We start from the raw sequence: 19,478 nt of genomic DNA, 5'->3' as shown, positions 1-19,478 counted from the left end.
CTTTTTAGATCCTTTCACATTTCTTCAAATTTGGCTTCCTTCCAGTTCAGAACCTCAACCCTAGGACCAAATCTATCCTTGTCCATGATCAAGTTGAAACTAATGGTGTTATGATCACTGGAACCAAAGTGCTCCCCTACACACACTTCTGTTACTTGTCCTAACTCGTTTCCTAACAGGAGATCCAATATTGCATCCCCTCTAGTTGGTACCTCTATATATTGATTTAGAAAACTTTCCTGAACACATTTTACAAACTCTAAACAATCTAGACCCCTAACAGTATGGGAGTCCCAATCAAATTGTGGGAAATTAAAATCCCCTACTACCACAACTTTATGTTTCCTGCAGTGATTAATTCTTCTTGGTGAGTGCATTAATTGAGCCGAAATTCCAAATGAAGCGGCGATAAAAGTTCACAAACTCCATGAAGCACTGTACCTGTTTGACTGTAGATGGTTTGGGCCACTCTGCAACTGCCAGAACTTTACTAAGGTCCATTTGAACACTGGATGGGGTAAATATATAGCCCAAAACCGACAGCTGGTCTTTATGGAATTCACATTTTTTAGGCTTGGCGTACAAGTCGTATTCAAGAAGGCGTCTGAGTACTTTCCGGACATGCTGGACATGCTCCTGATGAGAGCGGGAATAGATAAGGATGTCATCTAAATACACAAACACAAACTAGTTCAACATATCCCTGAGCACATCGTTAACCAAGGACTGAAATACAGTGGGGGTACTGGCCGGTCCAAAAGTCATCACCAGGTACTCATAGCGGCCATTAGAGGTGCTGAAAGCCGTTTTCCACTCATCCCCTTTTCTTATGCGAATCAGATTGTAAGCATTGTGCAGATCAATTTTGGAAAATATTGTTGCTCCCTGGAGTTGGTCAAACACAAACACCAGCAAGGGAAGAGGGTAGCGGTTCTTCACAGTGATGTTGTTCAGAGGCCGATGGTCGATGTAGGGATGGAGCTTGCCATCTTTCTTGCTCACAAAAAGAAACCCGCTCCTGTCGGTGAGGTTGAGAGACAGATGAACCCAATGCTCAATGCCTCCTTGATGTATTCCTCCATGGCCACCATTTCGGGACAAGAGAGGGAAAAGAGCCGGCCCTGGGGAGGACTAGTGCCCGGTAGGAGGTCTATGGCATAGTCGTATGGCCGGTGTGGAGGCAGGGTGGTGGCCTTTCTTTAACTGAAGACCTCAAGGAGATCCGCATATTCAGCCGGAATCCCAGACAGGTCCACATCCTTAGCTGACACAGGAAGGAATTCATGGAATGGAGCTTGAGCTGGACCCAGACAGGTAGACAAGCATGTTGGTCCCCACTCTTGGAGTACCTTCAGAGACCAATCGATCTGTGGGTTATGTCGGGATAACCGGGGAGACCAAGTACCAGTGGCAGTTCAGGTGAATTAACCAGACAGAAATATATTTCTTCATGGTGGTTGCCTTCAAGCACCAGTTGGAGGGGTTGGGTGGAAAGGTGGATCTGGCCGGTTCCCAGAGGTCAACCGTCCAGCACCTTGACGTTGATCTTTTCTCTTAATTCCTGAGTTGAAACTTCTCATCTTTGAATGAGAGAGATGTCAATGAGATTTCCAGCTGCACTGGAGTCGATAAGCGCCTTAAGTTCATGGGTCTGAGACCTCCACGACAAGGAAGCTGTGAGCATTACAGAATTAGGGGAAGCTGATTGAAGAGAGAACTGACCCGTCAGGATTCCCCTCCCTGCTGACGGGTACTCTCTTTTACTGGACGCTTGGAACATGCCGCCCGGAAGTGTCCTGGATCACCACGACAGAGGCAGGAACCTGTTCTCCAGCGCGACTCTTGTTTCTCCCAAGACAGGAGCATGCACCCCACTTGCATAAGCTCCTCCGTGGGCTGGGTGCTGGGTGGTGAGGGAGGGGGAGAGGTTGAGGAAACATGGTGATCAGGTGAGGGAGGGGGCGAGGAAAGACAGTGATCTGGTGTGCATAGGAAGTTTGAAACATTCTTTCCCTAAGCCACTCAGTTACCCGGTCGTCAACTCGAATAGATTAATCAGGTCATCCAAACTACCCTGCTCATCCAGGACCGCGATCTCATGCCGGAGCCCTGCATTCAGTCCACACTGGAAGGCAGTGATGAGAGATATCTCATTCCATCCCATCTCTACTGCAAGGGTACAGAATTTGACTCCATAGGTTCTCACCGTTCCTCTGCCTTGGTGCAGGTCCATGAGTTGGGGGGCAGCCTCCTGACCCCGTACTGGAAGATCAAAAACCCTCCTTAACTCCGCCACAAAATGTTGGAATGACTGGGCTGCAGGGTATCCTTGCTCCCGTAAAGCGTTGAACAGGCTGAGTGGATGTCCATCAAGAAGATTAACCATGTACGCCAATTTTCACGCATCACCACCAAAACGACCAGACTGGGCTTGGAATGTCAACTCACATCAGGTAATAGAATTCCTGCAACCATTGGGATCACCAGAATATCTGCCTGCTGGTGGAATACTCGGTTCCTGAACAGTCGTGGGAGTCGGATCTGGTCCGGGCACGGGAGCAGGAGCATTAGTAGCAGAGATCATCGGGGCAGCAGAAAAGAAGGACCTGTGAGATGCTGGGAGTGGGACTGAGGCGGCCTGAAGCTGCTGAATTGAGCTGGCAAGAACGTTAATGGTTGTCAGCTGATGCTAGCTGTTCACAGTAAGTTCATGGACAGCGGCCGTGAGTGCGGAAATCGCAGACACCTGAGGCCGATTGTCTGTGGTGAGCTGTTGAACAGCTGTGGCTAGGGACGATACCTGTTCCTCCAAGTAAAATTGGGCTTGTTGGCACAAAGTTATCTGCCTCATTGCCTCCGTAACTTCACTGAGAACGGATTCCATTCCCTGTAGCTTGTCTCCTACCTGACCAATGAATCTTACGGCCAAGGTCAGCTGCACTCTCTCTGCTGGGTCCATGCTTGTGTTCGAGACTTACTGTTACCAGGTTCAGATATAGCCCAAGTACGGAGTGAGAGACACTGAAGCAGGTCGATAATTCACAGACTTAAATACAAACAGTGTTAAAGGGAAAATAAAACAACAAACACTCGGCCAAACAGGGCCATTAACTAAAACTCTCAAAAGAAAAACGAAGCCTACTGTCATGGTCCGGTCCATGAAGTCCGCATTCCGTTTCACGGTCTGGTCCATCGATCCATATTCCAGGTTTTCCGGTTTTCCCTTGTCCTGTTGTGTGCCTTAATTGAGGCACATGATTCTGATTTTGGGCTGGCTACATAAGTAGCTCCTGGGTTCAGCTTCATTTGCTGGACTGTTCCCTTCACCTTCCTCCTGAAGCCTTGCTGCAACCTCTGCCTATATCGCTTTCAAGTTCTACTGCTGGAGCAAGACCAGAGCCTTGCTGTGTCTAGATAAGGAACTGTCTATTGTTGCTTGGAACTGTCTCTGTGTCCATGCCTTTGCTAGGTAGGTCCAGCTGTTTGCTGCTACCTTGTGTTGGTAACCGTCTCTGCGTCCATGCCTTCACTAGGTAGGTCTGGCTGTTTGCCACTACCTTGTGTTAGGAACTGTCTCTGTGTCCACGCCTTCACTAGGTAGGTCTGGCCGTTTGCTGCTACCTTGTGTTGGGAACTATCTCTCTGTGTTTTGTGTATGAGTCCTGGCCCTACGCCCTGTTCCCAAGGAGGGGTCCCAGCTCTGCATTCTGCGTTCCTGTTCTCCCTGGACCAAGGCTCTGCGTTCCTGTTCTCCCTCGACCAAGGCTCTGCATTCCTGTCTCCCAAGACCAAGTCAAGGCTTCAGGGTCTCATCCTGTCTATGTGCCTCGCCCAGCCCAGGAGTACCTTGCCCAGCCCGATGCTGGGGTTCCCTTGTCCTGTGCTGGGGTTCCCTCGTCCTGTCCAGGAGTCTCCCATCCTGTCCAAGTCAAGGCTTTGTGTTCATGTCCTGTCCATGTGCCTTGTCCTGTGCAGGAGTTCCACGTCCTGTTTTGTAGCCACGTCCTGTCCTTGCGAAGATCCTAGTCCCGAGTCCTAGCCTAGACCTGGGTTCCGGTTCCGAGTCAAGACCCAGGTTCTGGGTCCTTGTCCAGGCTCTGGTTCCGGAGTTCCGTGCCTCTAGTCCAGGCTCCTTGCTCCTAGTTCCTTGTCTGGGTTCTGTGTTTCTTGTCCATGTCCTAGCCTAGACCCTGCATCCTAGTCTCGTCCAGGGCCTGTGTCAATGTCCAGCATCCTTTCTTCCCCACTTCCCTTGCTTTCTTGACACTCTGAGTCCTGTTCCTAGTACTTCAGTGTCTGTGTCTTGCATTTGGGTCCACCACCAGCGTCCCCCTTATGACACCTACACTGCGGCTGAAAAGAACATCTAAACATTAAACAAATACCGTTAGTCTTCAGAGTCAGTTGACTTGAAAGTCCAACATCCCAGGGAAGGCCAAATGCAAAACAGCAGCAAAGCGTTGCTATGCTCTGTCCAAGTCTCGACAAGCACCACAACGACAAATATGGAGTTAAATACTGTCACGATAAATAATAATTAGCTGACGTGCAAATTCACAAGCACAATTGCTGTATCTACTGAGCTGCCGAATCCGTGGTTGTGACATCTAGATCTTAAAGAGATAAAGATTAGCTTTATTTGTCACATTTGCGTACATCAGAACATATTTTTGGTGGTAGGAAGAGAGAATGCCTGGGGCAGGTGGGGCCTTTGATTATGCCAGCTGCTTTAGCAAGGCAGTGAGATATGTAGACAGAATCCATAAAGACGAGGCTGGTTTGCACAGTGAGAAGTGGAATCTTACCGAGAGCCTTATAAAATGATGAAAGTCACAGACAGGGTGTATGTGCACAGTCTTTTTCCCAGAGCTGGATAATAAAGAACTAAAGTGCAGAAGTTTAAGATGAGAGAGAAGAGATTTAAATAAACTGTGAGGAGCAACATTTTCATGCAAAGGGTGGTCAGTACGTGGAATGAGCTGCCAGATGAAGTGGTTGAGGCAGGTACAGCACATTAACAACATTTAAAAAGCACTTCAGTGGATGGGGAAAGCTTAGATATGAGCCAAATGAAGGCAAATGTGACTATCTTAGATGGGAATCTTGGTTGGGCTGCTAGGTCTGTTACCTTGCTGTATGACTCTATTAATCTATTTGGTGAGGGTAAGGAATATTTGATGAACAATAACATACCAAGAAGAAAAGTCAAGAGGAACAGAGAAAACAAACAATAAATTCCAGATTCTAGATCTTAAAGAGATGAAGATTAGCTTTATTTGTCACATGTACATACATCAAAACATACACTTAAATGTGTTGTTTACATCAATGACCACCGAAGTATAAAGATGTGCTGAGGGCAGCCCACAAATGCCAACATGATACTGGCACCAACATAAAATGCCCACTACTTACTAAACTTAACCTGTCTGCCTTTGGAATGTGGCAGGAAGCTGGAGCATCCAAAGGAAACTACTGCAGTCATAGGGAGAAAGTAGAACTTTTAGTAGACAGCAGCAGAAGTGAACCTGGGTGGCTGGTGCTGTAATAACATTATACTAACTGCTATGCTACCACCATGTTCCCACAGATTAGACAGCAGCAAATGTACCCAACTATTTAAGAAATGAAACAGAAAGTATAACTATGCTCCAGTGAGCCTTACATGAGTACAAGGACAATGCTTGAGGAAGGACAATATTAAGGAAGGAGTAATAGAACACTGAAAGCAAGATAAATAAGGAACAATCAACAGAATCATGTCTGACAAAACCTTTGGAGTTCAATTAACTTAACAACCCTCATCTTAGAAATGGCAATCAGAGAAAACCCACAAGGGGTGAACAGTAACGAGGTCAGGACCATTGATGAGAGGAAAGATCAGTAAGCTCTCTGTGATTTTCGGGGTGTTACTGATAAAGCAAACTTCATCACATTTAAACAGTACTCAGATGAACACTTGATAATGCACTTTGCAGCTATGGATCAATGGAGTGACAGCTGGGAATTGACGTGGTCAGACACTGCATCAAATAGCATATTTTATGTTGTTAATCTTTATAACTGAAAGTGAATTACCTTTCCTGAACCACAGGGAGTGCCATCTACCACCATATCAACGCCTTCAGCATCGCCTGAGAAGTATGTTCCATAACATTCAATATTTTTGCCCTTACTGGAGAACTGAGACACCACATTTTCCATTCTTCCACCAATTGCTGGTGAACTGCCTTTTCCATTGCACTGAAGCTTTCCACATCTTACATCTCTACAAGAGAAGAGTAAATGACTGAAGGTTGGTATTATCTGGATCAGTACAACATTCACTTGGTGAATTTCCAACAGGAAAGCAAATAATTTCAAATCTGGAATAATAATAAAAAGTGATGTAAAGTAAGTGTGAAGTGCACTTTGGAAGGTCAAGCTTGAAGGCAGTGCGGAGAAACAGAGAGTACAACTCGAGAGATCGTGATCTATAGATCCCTCAAAGTTGCTGTACAGGTTGATGGGGTGGCTAAGAGGCACATAGAAACATAGAAAACATAGAAAATAGGTGCAGGAGTAGGCCATTCGGCCCTTCGAGCCTGCACCACCATTTATTATGATCATGGCTGATCATCCAACTCAGAACCCTGTACCAGCCTTCCCTCCATACCCTCGGATCACCCTAGCCACAAGGGCCATATCTAACTCCCTCTTAAATATAGCCAATGAACTGGCCTCAACTGTTTCCTGTGGCAGAGAATTCCACAGATTCACCACTCTCTGTGTGAAGAAGTTTTTCCTAATCTCAGTCCTAAAAGGCTTCCCCTTTATCCTCAAACTGTGACCCCTCGGTCTGGACTTCCCCAACATCGGGAACAATCTTCCTGCATCTAGCCTGTCCAATCCCTTTAGGATTTTATACGTTTCAATCAGATCCCCCCTCAATCTTCTAAATTCCAACGAGTACAAGCCTAGTTCATCCAGTCTTTCTTCATATGAAAGTCCTGCCATCCCAGGAATCAATCTGGTGAACCTTCTTTGTACTCCCTCTATGGCAAGGATGTCTTTCCTCAGATTAGGGGACCAAAACTGCACACAATACTCCAGGTGTGGTCTCACCAAGGCCTTGTACAACTGCAGTAGTACCTCCCTGCTCCTGTACTCGAATCCTCTTGCTATAACTGCCAGCATACCATTCGCCTTTTTCACCGCCTGCTGTACCTGCATGCCCGCTTTCAATGACTGGTGTATAATGACACCCAGGTCTCGTTGCACCTCCCCTTTTCCTAATCGGCCACCATTCAGATAATAATCTGTTTTCCTATTTTTTCCACCAAAGTGGATAACTTCACATTTATCCACATTAAATTGCATCTGCCAGGAATTTGCCCACTCACCCAATCTATCCAAGTCACCCTGCATCCTCTTAGCATCCTCCTCACAGCTAACACTGCCGCCCAGCTTCGTGTCATACGCAAACTTGGAGATGCTGCATTTAATTCCCTCATCCAAGTCATTAATATATATTGTAAACAACTGGGGTCCCAGCACAGAGCCTTGCGGTACCCCACTAGTCACTGCCTGCCATTCTGAAAATGTCCCGTTTATTCCCACTCTTTGCTTCCTGTCTGCTAACCAATTCTCTATCCACATCAATACCTTACCCCCAATACCGTGTGCTTTAAGTTTGCACACTGATCTCCTGTGTGGGACCTTGTCAAAAGCCTTTTGAAAATCCAAATATACCACATCCACTGGTTCTCCCCTATCCACTCTACTAGTTACATCCTCAAAAAATTCTATGGTGTGTTGGACTTCATTACTTGGGGGAACTGAGTTCAAGAACCATGTGGCTCTATAAGATCATGGTTGGACCACACTGGAACATTCTGTTCAGTTCTGGTTGCCTCATTATAGAAAGGATGTAAAAGCTTCAGAGAAGGTGCAGAGGAGATCTACCTGGATGGAAGAGCATGTCTTTTGACAATAGGTTGAGCAACCTAGGACTTGTCTCTGTGGAGTGGAGAAGGATGAGAGAATGCTGATAGGGGTGTACAGGATGATAAGACCGTAAGACTAAGGAGCAGAATTAGGCCATTCAGCCCACTGAGTCTGCACTGCCACTCCGCCATGGCTTACCATGTCCTGACCGATCAGGACATGTCACAGGATTTTATCTTGTCCAGCAGTCTCATTTGTGGCATCTTATCAAATGCCTTCTGAAGATCCATGTAAATGACATTCACTGCCTCTCCTCTGTCCACCCTGCTTGTCCTCTTGATAAGAGGCATAGGCCAAGTGAATAGCCAAGGAGTTTTCCCAGGGTGAAAATGACTAATAAGAGGAGGTGACATTTTAAGATCACTGGAGGAAAATGATGTGGAATGTGTGCCATCCATTTAGGGGGAGGTTTTCTCAGTGAGGGACACTAAGGTTGGTCTTGGGCTTTTTTTGGTTTGGTGAGCGATGAAGAGAGAAGACGCTGGGGAGAACCAGTTGCAGGATACGATCTGTTGGAAGACCCGTTTGTTCAAGATGGATTACGAGCGACATTTGGAAGGTGGTGTGTGCTTTCACACTGACCGAGGGATCAGTGTGTGAGTGACACAGAAGTTCAAAATGAGCTCCAATTTGTGCACATTTGACTGTTTAATTAAAATGGCCCCTTTCTTTTTGATTTTCTTCACTAACCCTTTAGTTAAGATCCATAAATATAATTCTGTTAATAGTATGCAGTGTACTGTCTGTTGTTTCGTGGCTCTAATTTGTAACAGGGAAGCAAGTTACACAGCATCCACACAAACCGGGGTTTGGGGCAGGAAAGCCATCTTGGTCTCTCGAGTCTGGCGAGACTGGAGAATGTTTTCCCTAAACTTATGCAGCCAAGCAAACCGGGGGTTTCAATTACATTTGCCTTTCTCACCACTGACTCAACCTTTAAGGAATCCTACACAAGGTCTCCATGTCCCTTTGCACCTCAGGTTTTTGAATTTTCTCTCCTTTTAGAAAAGAGTCTATGCTTTTACTTCTTCTAACAAAGTATTTCTACACCATGCCAGAATCCATTGATTCTAGAAAAATTATTACTAATGCCTTCACAATCTCTTCAGCCACCTCTTTCAGAACCCTGGGGTGTATGCCATCTTGTTCAGGTGACCTATCTACCTTCAGACCTTATGGTTTTCTAAAAAACTTCTCTCTTGTAATAGTAACTTCACACACTTCATGACCATTGACACCTAGAACTCCCAACATAATGCTAGTGGCATTCACAGTGAAGACTTTGGGTCCTCCCAGTTCCTTCAAACAAAAGGGGTAGCCATGGGCACTCACATGGGTCCCAGCTATGCCTGTCTGTTTGTTGGCTACGTGGAACAGTCTATATTGTTAGCCTACACTGGTGACCATCCTGCACTTTTCCTACACTACACTGACGACTACATTGGTGGTGCTTCTTGCAAACGTGCTGAACTCGTCGATTTCATCCACTTTGGCTCCAAATTCCACCCGACCTTTTGAACTTCTCTGTCACTCACACACTGGTCCATTTCTGACACCTCCCTTCTGTTTCTCGATCTCACTGTCTCTATCTCTGGAGTCAGCTTATCCACTGATGTCTATTATAAGCCAACGGGCTCTCACAGCTTCCTGGACTATACCTTGTCCCACCCTGCTACTTGTAAAAACGCCATCCATTTTGCTCAATTCCTCCGTCTTTGCTGCATCGGCTCTCAGGATGAGTCTTTTCACTCTAGAATGAAGGAGATGTCCTGCTGTTTCAAAGAAAGGGGCTTCCCTTCCTCCACCATCAATGCTGCTTTCAACTGCATCTCTTCCATTTCACGCACGTCTGCTCTTACCCCCATCCTCCCGCCATGCTACCAGGGATAGGGTTCCTCTTGTCTTCACCTACTATCCCACCAGCCTCCACGTCTAGCACATAATTCTCCGAAACCTCTGCCACCTCCAACTGGACCCCACCACCAAACACATCTTTCCCTGCCCCCCCACTTTCTGCTTTATGCAGCGATCGCTCCCTACGTGAGCGACTCCCTTGTCCATTCGTCCCTCCCCACTGATCTCTCTCCTGGCATTTATACTTGCAAGCAGAACAAATGCTTCACCTGCCCTTACACCTCTTCCCTCAGTACCATTCAGCGCCTCAAACAGTCCTTCCAGTTGAGGAGACACTTCATCTGCGAGTCTGTTGGAGTCATATACTGTGTTCGGTGCTCCTGGTGTGGCCTCTTGTATATTGGTGAGACCCAAGAAAGATTGGGAGACTGCTTCGCTGAGCTTCTACACTCCACCCACTAGAACAAGCAGAATCTCCCAGTGGCCACCCATTTTAATTCCACTTCTGCTTCCCATTCCGGTATGGCTATCCATGGCCTCCTCCACTGTCGTGATGAGGCTCCATTCAGGTTAGAACACCACCTTATAATCTATTTGGGTAGCCTCCAACCTGATGGCATGAACATCGATTTCTCAAACTTCCAGTAATGCTTCCATTCCCTTTTCCTCTCTTATGTTATCTCCTTGCCTGCCCATCACCTCCCTCTGATGCTCCTCCCCATCTTTTCCTCTTTCTTCCATGGTCTCTGGTCCCTTTCACCAATCAGCTTCCTAGCTCTTTGTTTCATTCCTCCCCCTCCAAGTTTCACCTACCGCCTGGCATTCTCTCTCAACCCCCTTCAGCCCGAAACGTCGACTGTACTTTTTTCCATAGATGCTGCCTGCCCTGCTGAGTTCCTCCAGCATTTTGTGTGTGTTGCTCAGATTTCCAGCATCTGCAGATTTTGTCTTGCTTGCAAAATACTTATTCAGTCTTCCACTATTTCCTCGCCCCTTTACTAATGATCATTATTTTCCAGCAGTCCAATATCTACTCTTGCTGCTTTTTTACGCTTCATATATCTGAAGAAACCTTTGGTAGCTTACCTTCGTATTCTGTTTTTTCCTTTGTGACTTTTTTTTTACTTGCCTTCTGTTGGTTTTTAAACACCTCCCAATCGTCTAACTTCCTATTAATTTTTGCTCTATTTGGCTTCTCTTTGGTTTTTATGTTGGCTTTGACTTCTTTTGTCTCCACAGTGACGTCATCTTGCCATTAGAATAGTTCTTCTTCTTCTTTGGAATCTATCTATCCTGTGCCTTCTGAATTGTTCCCAGAAACTTCAGCTAATGCTGCACAGTTGTCATCCCTGCTAGTGTTCCTTTTCAATCAATCTTGATCAGCTTCTCTCTCATGCCTCTGTAATTCCCTTTACTCCTCTGTGATACTGATACTTCTGAACTTAGCTTCCCCTTCTCAAACTGCAGTGTGAATTCTATCATATTATGATCACTGGTCTCTAAGGGTTCTTTTACCTTAAGCTCTCTAATCAATTTTGGCTTACTTTACAACACTCAGTCCAGAATAGCTTATCCCCAAGTGGGCTTAACCATGATTTGCTCCAAAAAGTTATAGAAGCATAGAAAAACTACAGCACAATACAAGCCCTTCAGCCCACAATGCTGTGCCAAACATGTACTTACTTTAGAAACTACTGGGGTTCCCATAGCCCTCTACTTTTCTAAGCTCCATGTACGTATTCAGGAGACTCTTAAAAGACCCTATTGTATCCGCCTCCACCACTATCACTGGCAGCCCATTCCATGCACTCACCACTCTGCTTAAAAAACTTAACCCTGACATCTCCTCTGTACCTACCTCCAACAACCTTAAAACTATGTCCTCTCGTGATAGCCATATCAGCCCTGGGAAAAAGCCTCTGACTATCCGCACAATTGTGTTCATTCTACAAAATCCACCCTCTTGGGGTCCAGACCCAACCTGATTTTTTCCAATCTACCAGCATATTGATATCCTCCACAGTTATCATAACATTGTCTTTCTGAGATGCATTTTCCATCTTCTGTTTGTAGATCATATATTTGCTACTACTCAGTGATCTGTATATATAATTCCCATCAGGGTCTTTTCACCCTTACAGTTTCTTAACTGTACCCACAATGATTCTACACCTTCTGATCCTATGACATCTACTTCTATTGATTTGATTTCATTTTTTACCAACAGAACAACCCCATCTCCTCTGCTTTCCTGCCTGACCTTTCAAGACAATATGTATCCTTGGATGTTAAGCTGCCAGCTATAATCTTTAAGCCATGATTCAGTGATACCCACAATGCCATACATGCCAATCTGTAACTATGCTACAAGTTCATCTACCTTATTCTGTGTACTGTGCACATTCAAACACAACACCTTCAGGGTGTATTCATCACCATTTTCGAATAAGTCCCTCTTTTACATTGCAGCTCATCCTGCTGACTTGTAAGTTTTCCCGATCATCAGCCTCTCCTTGCTAGCAGACTCACTACACACTGCCTCTGTCTGTAAACCAATTACCCCATCTTCATCACCATCATTCTAGTTCCCACCCCCCTGCCAAATAAGTTTAAACCCTCCTGAACAGCTCGAGCAATAATATTGGTCCCCTTTGGGTTTCGGTGTAACCCGTCTCTTTTGTAGAGGTCATACCTTCCCCGAAACAAATCCCAATGATCCAGAAATCTGAACCACTGCCCCCCTGCACCACTTCTTCAGCCAAACATTTATCTGTCAAATCATCCTATTCTTACCTCCACAGGTATGTGGCATAGGCAGTGATCCAGAGAGTACCACCATGGAGGCTCTTTTTTTCTGCTTTCTACCTAGCTCCTTAAAATCTCTCTTCAGGATCTCCTCACCTTTCCTACCTACAGTAATTCACTCATGCCAAGACTTCTGGCTGTTCATCCTCCCCCTTCAGAATGTTATGGACCCAAAATGAGACACTACTGACCCTGGCACCTGGGAGGCAACATATCCTGTGGGTATCTCTACCATGTCCACAGAATCTCGTCTCTATTCAAGTCAAGTCAAGTCAAGTCACTTTTTATTGTCATTTCGACCATAACTGCTGGTACAGTACACAGTAAAAACAAGACAACATTTTTCAGGACCATGATGCTACATGAAACAATACAAAAACTACACTGAACTACGTAAAACAACACAAAAACTAAACTACACTACTACGCAGCACCGCCTCGCTGTACTCGCTGTGACTCATTGTTCTTACTGATAAGACCCACCATGGTCGTGTCATCGGCGAACTTGATGATGTGGTTCGAGCTGTGTTGCAGCACAGTTGTGGGTCAGCAGATTGAACAGCAGTGGACTGAGCACACAGCCCTGGGGGGCCCCCGTGCTCAGTGTGATGGTATTGGAGATGCTGCTTCCGATCCGGACTGACTGAGGTCTCCTAGTCAGGAAGTCTAGGATCCAGTTGCAGAGGGAGGTGTTCAGGTCCAGTAGGCTCAACTTTCCAATCAATCAATATTTCTCTATTTATGGAAGTTCCTACTGCAGTTCTCTACACCTCTCTTCTCTTCTGAGCTGTAGCATGAGATTCAGTGTTAGAGACCTGGTCGCTGCAGCCCCCCATGGTAGGTTATCCCCCTTAACAGTATTCAAAGTAGTATACTTATTATTGAGGGGAATGGCCATAGTAATACTCAGCACTGGATGCCCACATCCCTCCCTTCTCCTGACAGTCACCCAGCTACCTGTCTCCTGCAACCTACCTGTAGCTCCTACCTATCACTTCCTCAGTCTCCCGTATAGCTGAAGATGGAGATGCAGCTCCAGTTCCTTAACACATACTCTGAGGCCGGTGCAGATGTGGTTACCCAGGAGGTTGGAGGTTTCCCAGAATTCTCACATCTCACACACAGAAAAAAAAAATCACAGTCCCTGGATCTATTCTCATTGCACAAACTGTGTCTTAACAGATGAGGAATAAAGAAGAAAAAACAAACTTGCCAGATACTTACCTCACCCAAGCCTGATGAGCCAAAGCCAATCCAACACTGACCCATTCTCTCAATGGCCACTCTGCTTGCCCCTGCTTATTTTCATTCGCCCTTCCTAATGAATCCCACTCACTAACTGGGTGCTGAAATTGCCTTTTTTAATCTTAGGCTGCAAACCTAAATGACATCACTGCCTCTTCTTATGCTCCTGTTCCTGATTGGATGCAGTTCAACTCCAAAAACTGCTGCAAAGTGCTGCCTTTTTTAATCTTCAGCTGCGGACAAATGAAATCACCACTTCTTCTCGTGCTCCTGCTTACTGATTGGGCATGATTTTTGGAGTTGGACTGTGCTCAAATAGTAAGTGGGATTCATTAGGGTAATATTTTTCTTATGTGTTGTGTGTGATGTATGGTTTTTGGGTGCACCACGGTCTGGAGGAATTTTGTTTCATTGATTTGTGTGTGTTTATATCGAGTTCACATGCACCAATTGGGCTGGCAGCTCAGTCCACACTCTCACAACTCTGAGTGAACAAGTTTCCCTTCATGTTCCCCTTAAAACTTCTGCCGTTCACCCTTAAGCCATGACGTCTGGTTGCAGTCCCATCCAACCACAGATAAAAAGGCCTGCCTGTATTTACCCTATCTATACCCCTCATAATTTTGTATACCTTTATCAAATTTCCCCTGAATAGATATACAGAGAATCTACAGCACATTACAGGCCCTTCAGCTCACAATGTTGCACCGACCACGTAACCTACTCTAGAAGCTGCCTAGAATTTCCCTACCACATAGCCCTCTATTTTTCTAAGCTCCGTGTACTTATCTAAGAGTCTCTTAAAAGACCCTATTGATCCGTCTCTATCACCTTCGCTGGCAGTGCATTCCACACATCCACCATTCTCTGTGTGAAAGACTTACCTCTGACATTCCCATTGAACCTACTTCCAAGCACCTTAAAACTGTTCCCCTTCATGTTAGCCATTTCAGCCCTAGATAAAAGCTTCTGGCTATCCACACAATCAATGCCTCTCATCATCTTATCCAACAGGTCACCTTTCACCCACCATTGCTCCAAGGAGAAAAGGCCAAGTTCACTCAACCTATTCTCATAAGGCATGCTCTCCAATCCAGGCAACATCCTTGTAAATCTCCTCTGCACTCTCTCTATAGTATCTACTTCCTTCCTGTAATGAGGTGAGCAGAACTGAACACAGTGGGTTCTAACTATGGTCTTATATAGCTGTAACATTACCTCTCGGCTCTTGAACTCAATCCCGTGGTTGATGAAGGCATCCGCCTTCTTAATAACTGTCAACCCGCGCAGCAGCTCCGAGTGTCTGATGGCTATGGACCCCCAAGATCCATACTGTCGAGTCTTACCATTAATACTACCTTCCGTCTTCAAATTTGACCTACAGAAATGAACCACTTCACACTTATCTGGGTTGAACTCCATCTGCTACTTCTCAGCCCAGTTCTGCATCCTATCGATGTCCCAATGTAACCTCTGACAACCCTCCAGACTATCCACAACACCCCCAACTTTTGTATCATCAGCAAACTTACTAACCCACCCTTCTACTTCCTCAACTAGGTTACTTATAAAAATCACAAAGTGGAGGGGTCCCAGAACAGATCCCTGCAGTACACCACTGGTCACTGACCTTCATACAGAATAGGAACCATCTACAACCACCCTTTGCTTTCTGTGGGGAAGCCAGTTCTGGATCTACAAAGCAATATCCCCTTGGATCCTATGCCTCCTTACTTTCTGAATGAGCCTGGCATGGGGAACCTTATCAAATGCCTTACTGAAATCCATATACACTACATCCGCTGCTCTAACTTCATCAATGTGTTTTGTTACATCCTCAAAGAATCCAGTTAGGTTCATAAGGCACAACCTGCCCTTGACAAAACTATGCTGACTATCCGTAATCAGATTATGTCTCTCCAAATGCTCATAGATCCTGTCTCTCAGGATCTTCTCCAACAACTTGCCCACCACTGAAGTCAGACTCACTGGCCTACAATTTTCTGGGTTATCTCTACTCCCTTTCTTGAACAAGGGAACAACATTTGTAATTTTCCAATCCTCTGGTACTTCTCCTGTCCCTATTGATGATGCAAAGGTCATCACCAGAGGCTCAGAAATCTCCTCCCTTGCTTCCCACAGTAGCCTGGGTATATCTCGTCCGGTCCCAGGAATTTATCTAACTTAATACCTTTCAAAAGATCCAGCACATCCTCTTTCTTAATGTCTATGCACTGAAGCATTTCAGTCTGCTGTTAGTCATCCCCACAATTGCCAAGGTCCTTTTCACTGGTGAATATTGAAGCAAAATATTAAGTACCTCCGCTACCTCCACCTGATGTTTCCACTATCACACCTGATTGTTCATCCTCTTGCTCTTCACATACTTGTAGAATGCCTTGGGGTTTTCCTTAATCCTGCTCACCAAGGCCTTCTCATGGCCCCTTTTAGCTCTCCTAATCTTCTATGTTGCAAGGAACACAGTCCTAACCTATTCAATCTTTGTTTATAATTCATGGTCATCCAGTCGCAGCAACATCCTTGTAAATTGTATCTATACTTTTTCACCCTTATTTACATGTTTCCTGTAGGTGGTGACAGGACTCCAAATTAGGGCTCACCAACGTCTTGCACAACTTCAACATAACATTCCATCTCCTGTACTCAATACTTTGATTTATGGACAATATGCCAAAAGCTTTCTTTATGTACCTATCTACCTATGACACCACCTTCAATAAATTATGGACCTCTATTCCCAGATTGCTTTGCTCTACAGCACTCCTCAGTATCCTACTGTTCACTGTGTAAGGTCTACCCTGGTTGGTCCAACCAAAGAGCAACACCGTGTACTTGTCTGCATTAAATTCCATCTGCTATATTTTAGCTAATTTTTCCGGCTGGTCCAGATCCCACTGCGAGCTCTGATTGTCTTTTTCACTGTCCAGTACACTCCCAGTCTTGTTGTCATCCGCAAATTTGCTGATCCAGTTAACAGCATTATCATTCAGATCACTGATATAGATGACAAACAACAATGGACTCAGCACTGATCCCTGTGGCATTCCACTAGACACAGGCTACCATTGAGCGAGGCAACCATATACTATCAATCACTGGCTTCTCCCACGAAACGAATGTCCAATCTAATTTACTACTTGATCTTGAATGCCGAGTGACTGAACCTTCCTGTCTAATCTCACATGCAGGACCTTGTCAAATGCTAAAGTCCATGTAGACAACATCCACTACCTTGTCTTCATCAACATTTCTGGTAAGTTACTTGAAAAACTCTAAGATTGGTTGCGGATGACCTACCATGCACAAAATCATGCTGACTATCCCACATCAGTCCATGTTCTATCCAAATACTCATATATCCGGTCCCTTAGAATACCTTCCAATTCCTTTCCCACTACTGATGCCAGGCTCAGCGGCCTACAATTACCTGGTTTATTTTTAGGGCCTTTCTTAAACAGCACAACAACATTAACTATCCTCCAATCCTTCGGCACCTCACCTGTCGCTAAGTATGATTAAATATCTCTGCGAGGGCCCTTGCATTTTCTGCCCTTGCCTCCCACAGGGTCTGAAGTAACACCTTGTCAGGATCTGGGGATTTACCCACACTGATTTGCCTCAAGACAATAAGCACCTCCATTTCTGTATTCTGTTTTGGGTCCATGAAGTTGATGCTGCTTTGCCTCACTTCTATAGACTCTGTGTCTGACTCCTGAGTAAATACAGATGCAAAAAAATTAATATAAGATCTCCCCCATCTCTTTTGGCTCCTCATATGGATTACCATTCTGATCTTCCAGAGGACCAATTTTATCCCTTGCAATTCTTTTGCTCTTAACATCTCTTAGAATCTGTTAGGATTCTCCTTCAACTTGTCTGCTAGAGCAACTTCATACCTTTTTTTTTAGCCCTCCTGATTTCTTTCTGAAGTGTTCTCTTGCAATTCTTGTACTCCATACCTACCTCATTTGTACCTGTACATACTATGCAGCTCCTTTTTTTTTAACCAGGGTCACAATGTCTCTTGAAAACCAAGGTTCCCTAAACCTGTTACCTTTACCTTTTATTCTGACAGGCTGTATGTTTCGTACTCTCAGAATTTAACTTTTGAAGTTAAAGTACACCAAGTACACCTTTGTCAGAAAACAGCCTGTCCCAATACACACATGCCAGATCCTTTCTGAGACCACCAAAATTGGCCTTTCTCCAATTTAGAATCTCAACCCGTGGACCAGACCTGTCTTTTTCCATAGTTACTTTGAAACTAATGGCATTATTATCACTAGATGCAAAGTATTCTCCAGTCACCTATTCTGTCACATTCTCTTATAGTAGGTCAGGTAACACACACTCTTCCATTGGGACTGTACTGATTATATACTGATTAAGGAACCTTTCCTGAATACATCTGACAAACTCTATCTCATCTCTATCTCATTTTACAGCGTGGGAGTCCCAGTCAATATGTGGATAGTTAAAATCACCTACTATCACAACCTTATGTTTCTTGCAACAGTCTGTGATTTCTATAAAATTGTTCTTCTAAATCCCATGGACTATTGTGTGGTTTGTAATGATGTAGCCCACCAATTAGATTAGATTAGATCTGAATAGATAAGCTATAATCAGAGGCAGTGACTGACTATCTCACGCTAATTTTTTCTCTTAATATTTCAGATAATACAGATAAAGAGGAGGAGGAGAAGATGGCGGTGCGACACAGCGTGCAGTGGCCACTCCGGTGAATGATATCTGTTATCTGTCAAGTAGGGTGCCGTGCACAATCCTAATTTGATGGAGACAGACGTGAGAGCACGGAGGAACATCTGGAGAAACTTCTGAACTGCCTTCTTCACTGCCGCTGCTACTGTGTGATCCGAAATCTCCAGAGGGGAAGGCCCCAAATCCTCGGCTTTGCTTATTGCTTGGCGGCCGGGGCGGGGTTGAAGCGCTCGGCAGAGATGGTGCTCGGTGCTCAATATCGGAGGGCTGGTCGGAGGTTTGAAGTTTTTGGACGGACTCAGAGTCGGTTGTGGTCGGGTGCTTACAATGCATCGGCAGTTGTCGGCGCCTGGAGGTTTATGGCAGGGAGAGTTTCTCCCTTTTGCCGCCTGCTAGCGGGACTATCGGGAGTCGATCGGAACTTTGAGACTTTTTTTTACCATGGCCATGGTCTGCTCTTTATCAAATTATGGTATTGCTTTGCACTGCCGTCACTATATGTTATAATTATGTGGTCAGTGTTAGTCTTTGGTTTGTCCTGTTTTTCTGTGATATCATTCTGGAGGAACGTTGTATCATTTTTAATGCATGCATTTCTAAATGACAATAAACAAGGACTGAGTGTCCTCATAATCTAATCTAATCTAATACCTACTTCTCTCATCTTTGGGAGCTTTATCTGAACTAATAAAGAATAAAAATGAGCATGAGATAGTCACTCCCTCTGGTGTTAGGGTCAAGAACAAGGTTGCTACTCCTTGATCCAAAATACAGTTGGTCCCATTTGATAGGAATTTGACCAGCCAAACTGTGGAACATATGCAGTTCAGACATCATCAATCCCA

The 19,478-nt window shown here is 45.0% G+C and overlaps 1 protein-coding gene across 1 annotated transcript in view; it reads right to left on the bottom strand.

Moving 5' to 3' along the window:
* Nucleotides 1–19,478, bottom strand: part of LOC134346012 (uncharacterized) — a 166,641-nt gene that overhangs the window by 110,226 nt on the left and 36,937 nt on the right. Inside the window, exon 3 of the mRNA XM_063047352.1 lies at nt 6,079–6,268. Within this exon, the coding sequence (XP_062903422.1) occupies nt 6,079–6,268 (190 nt within the window). The remainder of the gene's footprint in view (nt 1–6,078; nt 6,269–19,478) is intronic.

Source organism: Mobula hypostoma, chromosome 4 (genome assembly GCF_963921235.1).
Source record: "Mobula hypostoma chromosome 4, sMobHyp1.1, whole genome shotgun sequence".
In the NCBI taxonomy this organism is placed as follows: Eukaryota; Metazoa; Chordata; class Chondrichthyes; order Myliobatiformes; family Myliobatidae; genus Mobula; species Mobula hypostoma.
This window is presented reverse-complemented; position numbering and strand designations above follow the sequence as displayed.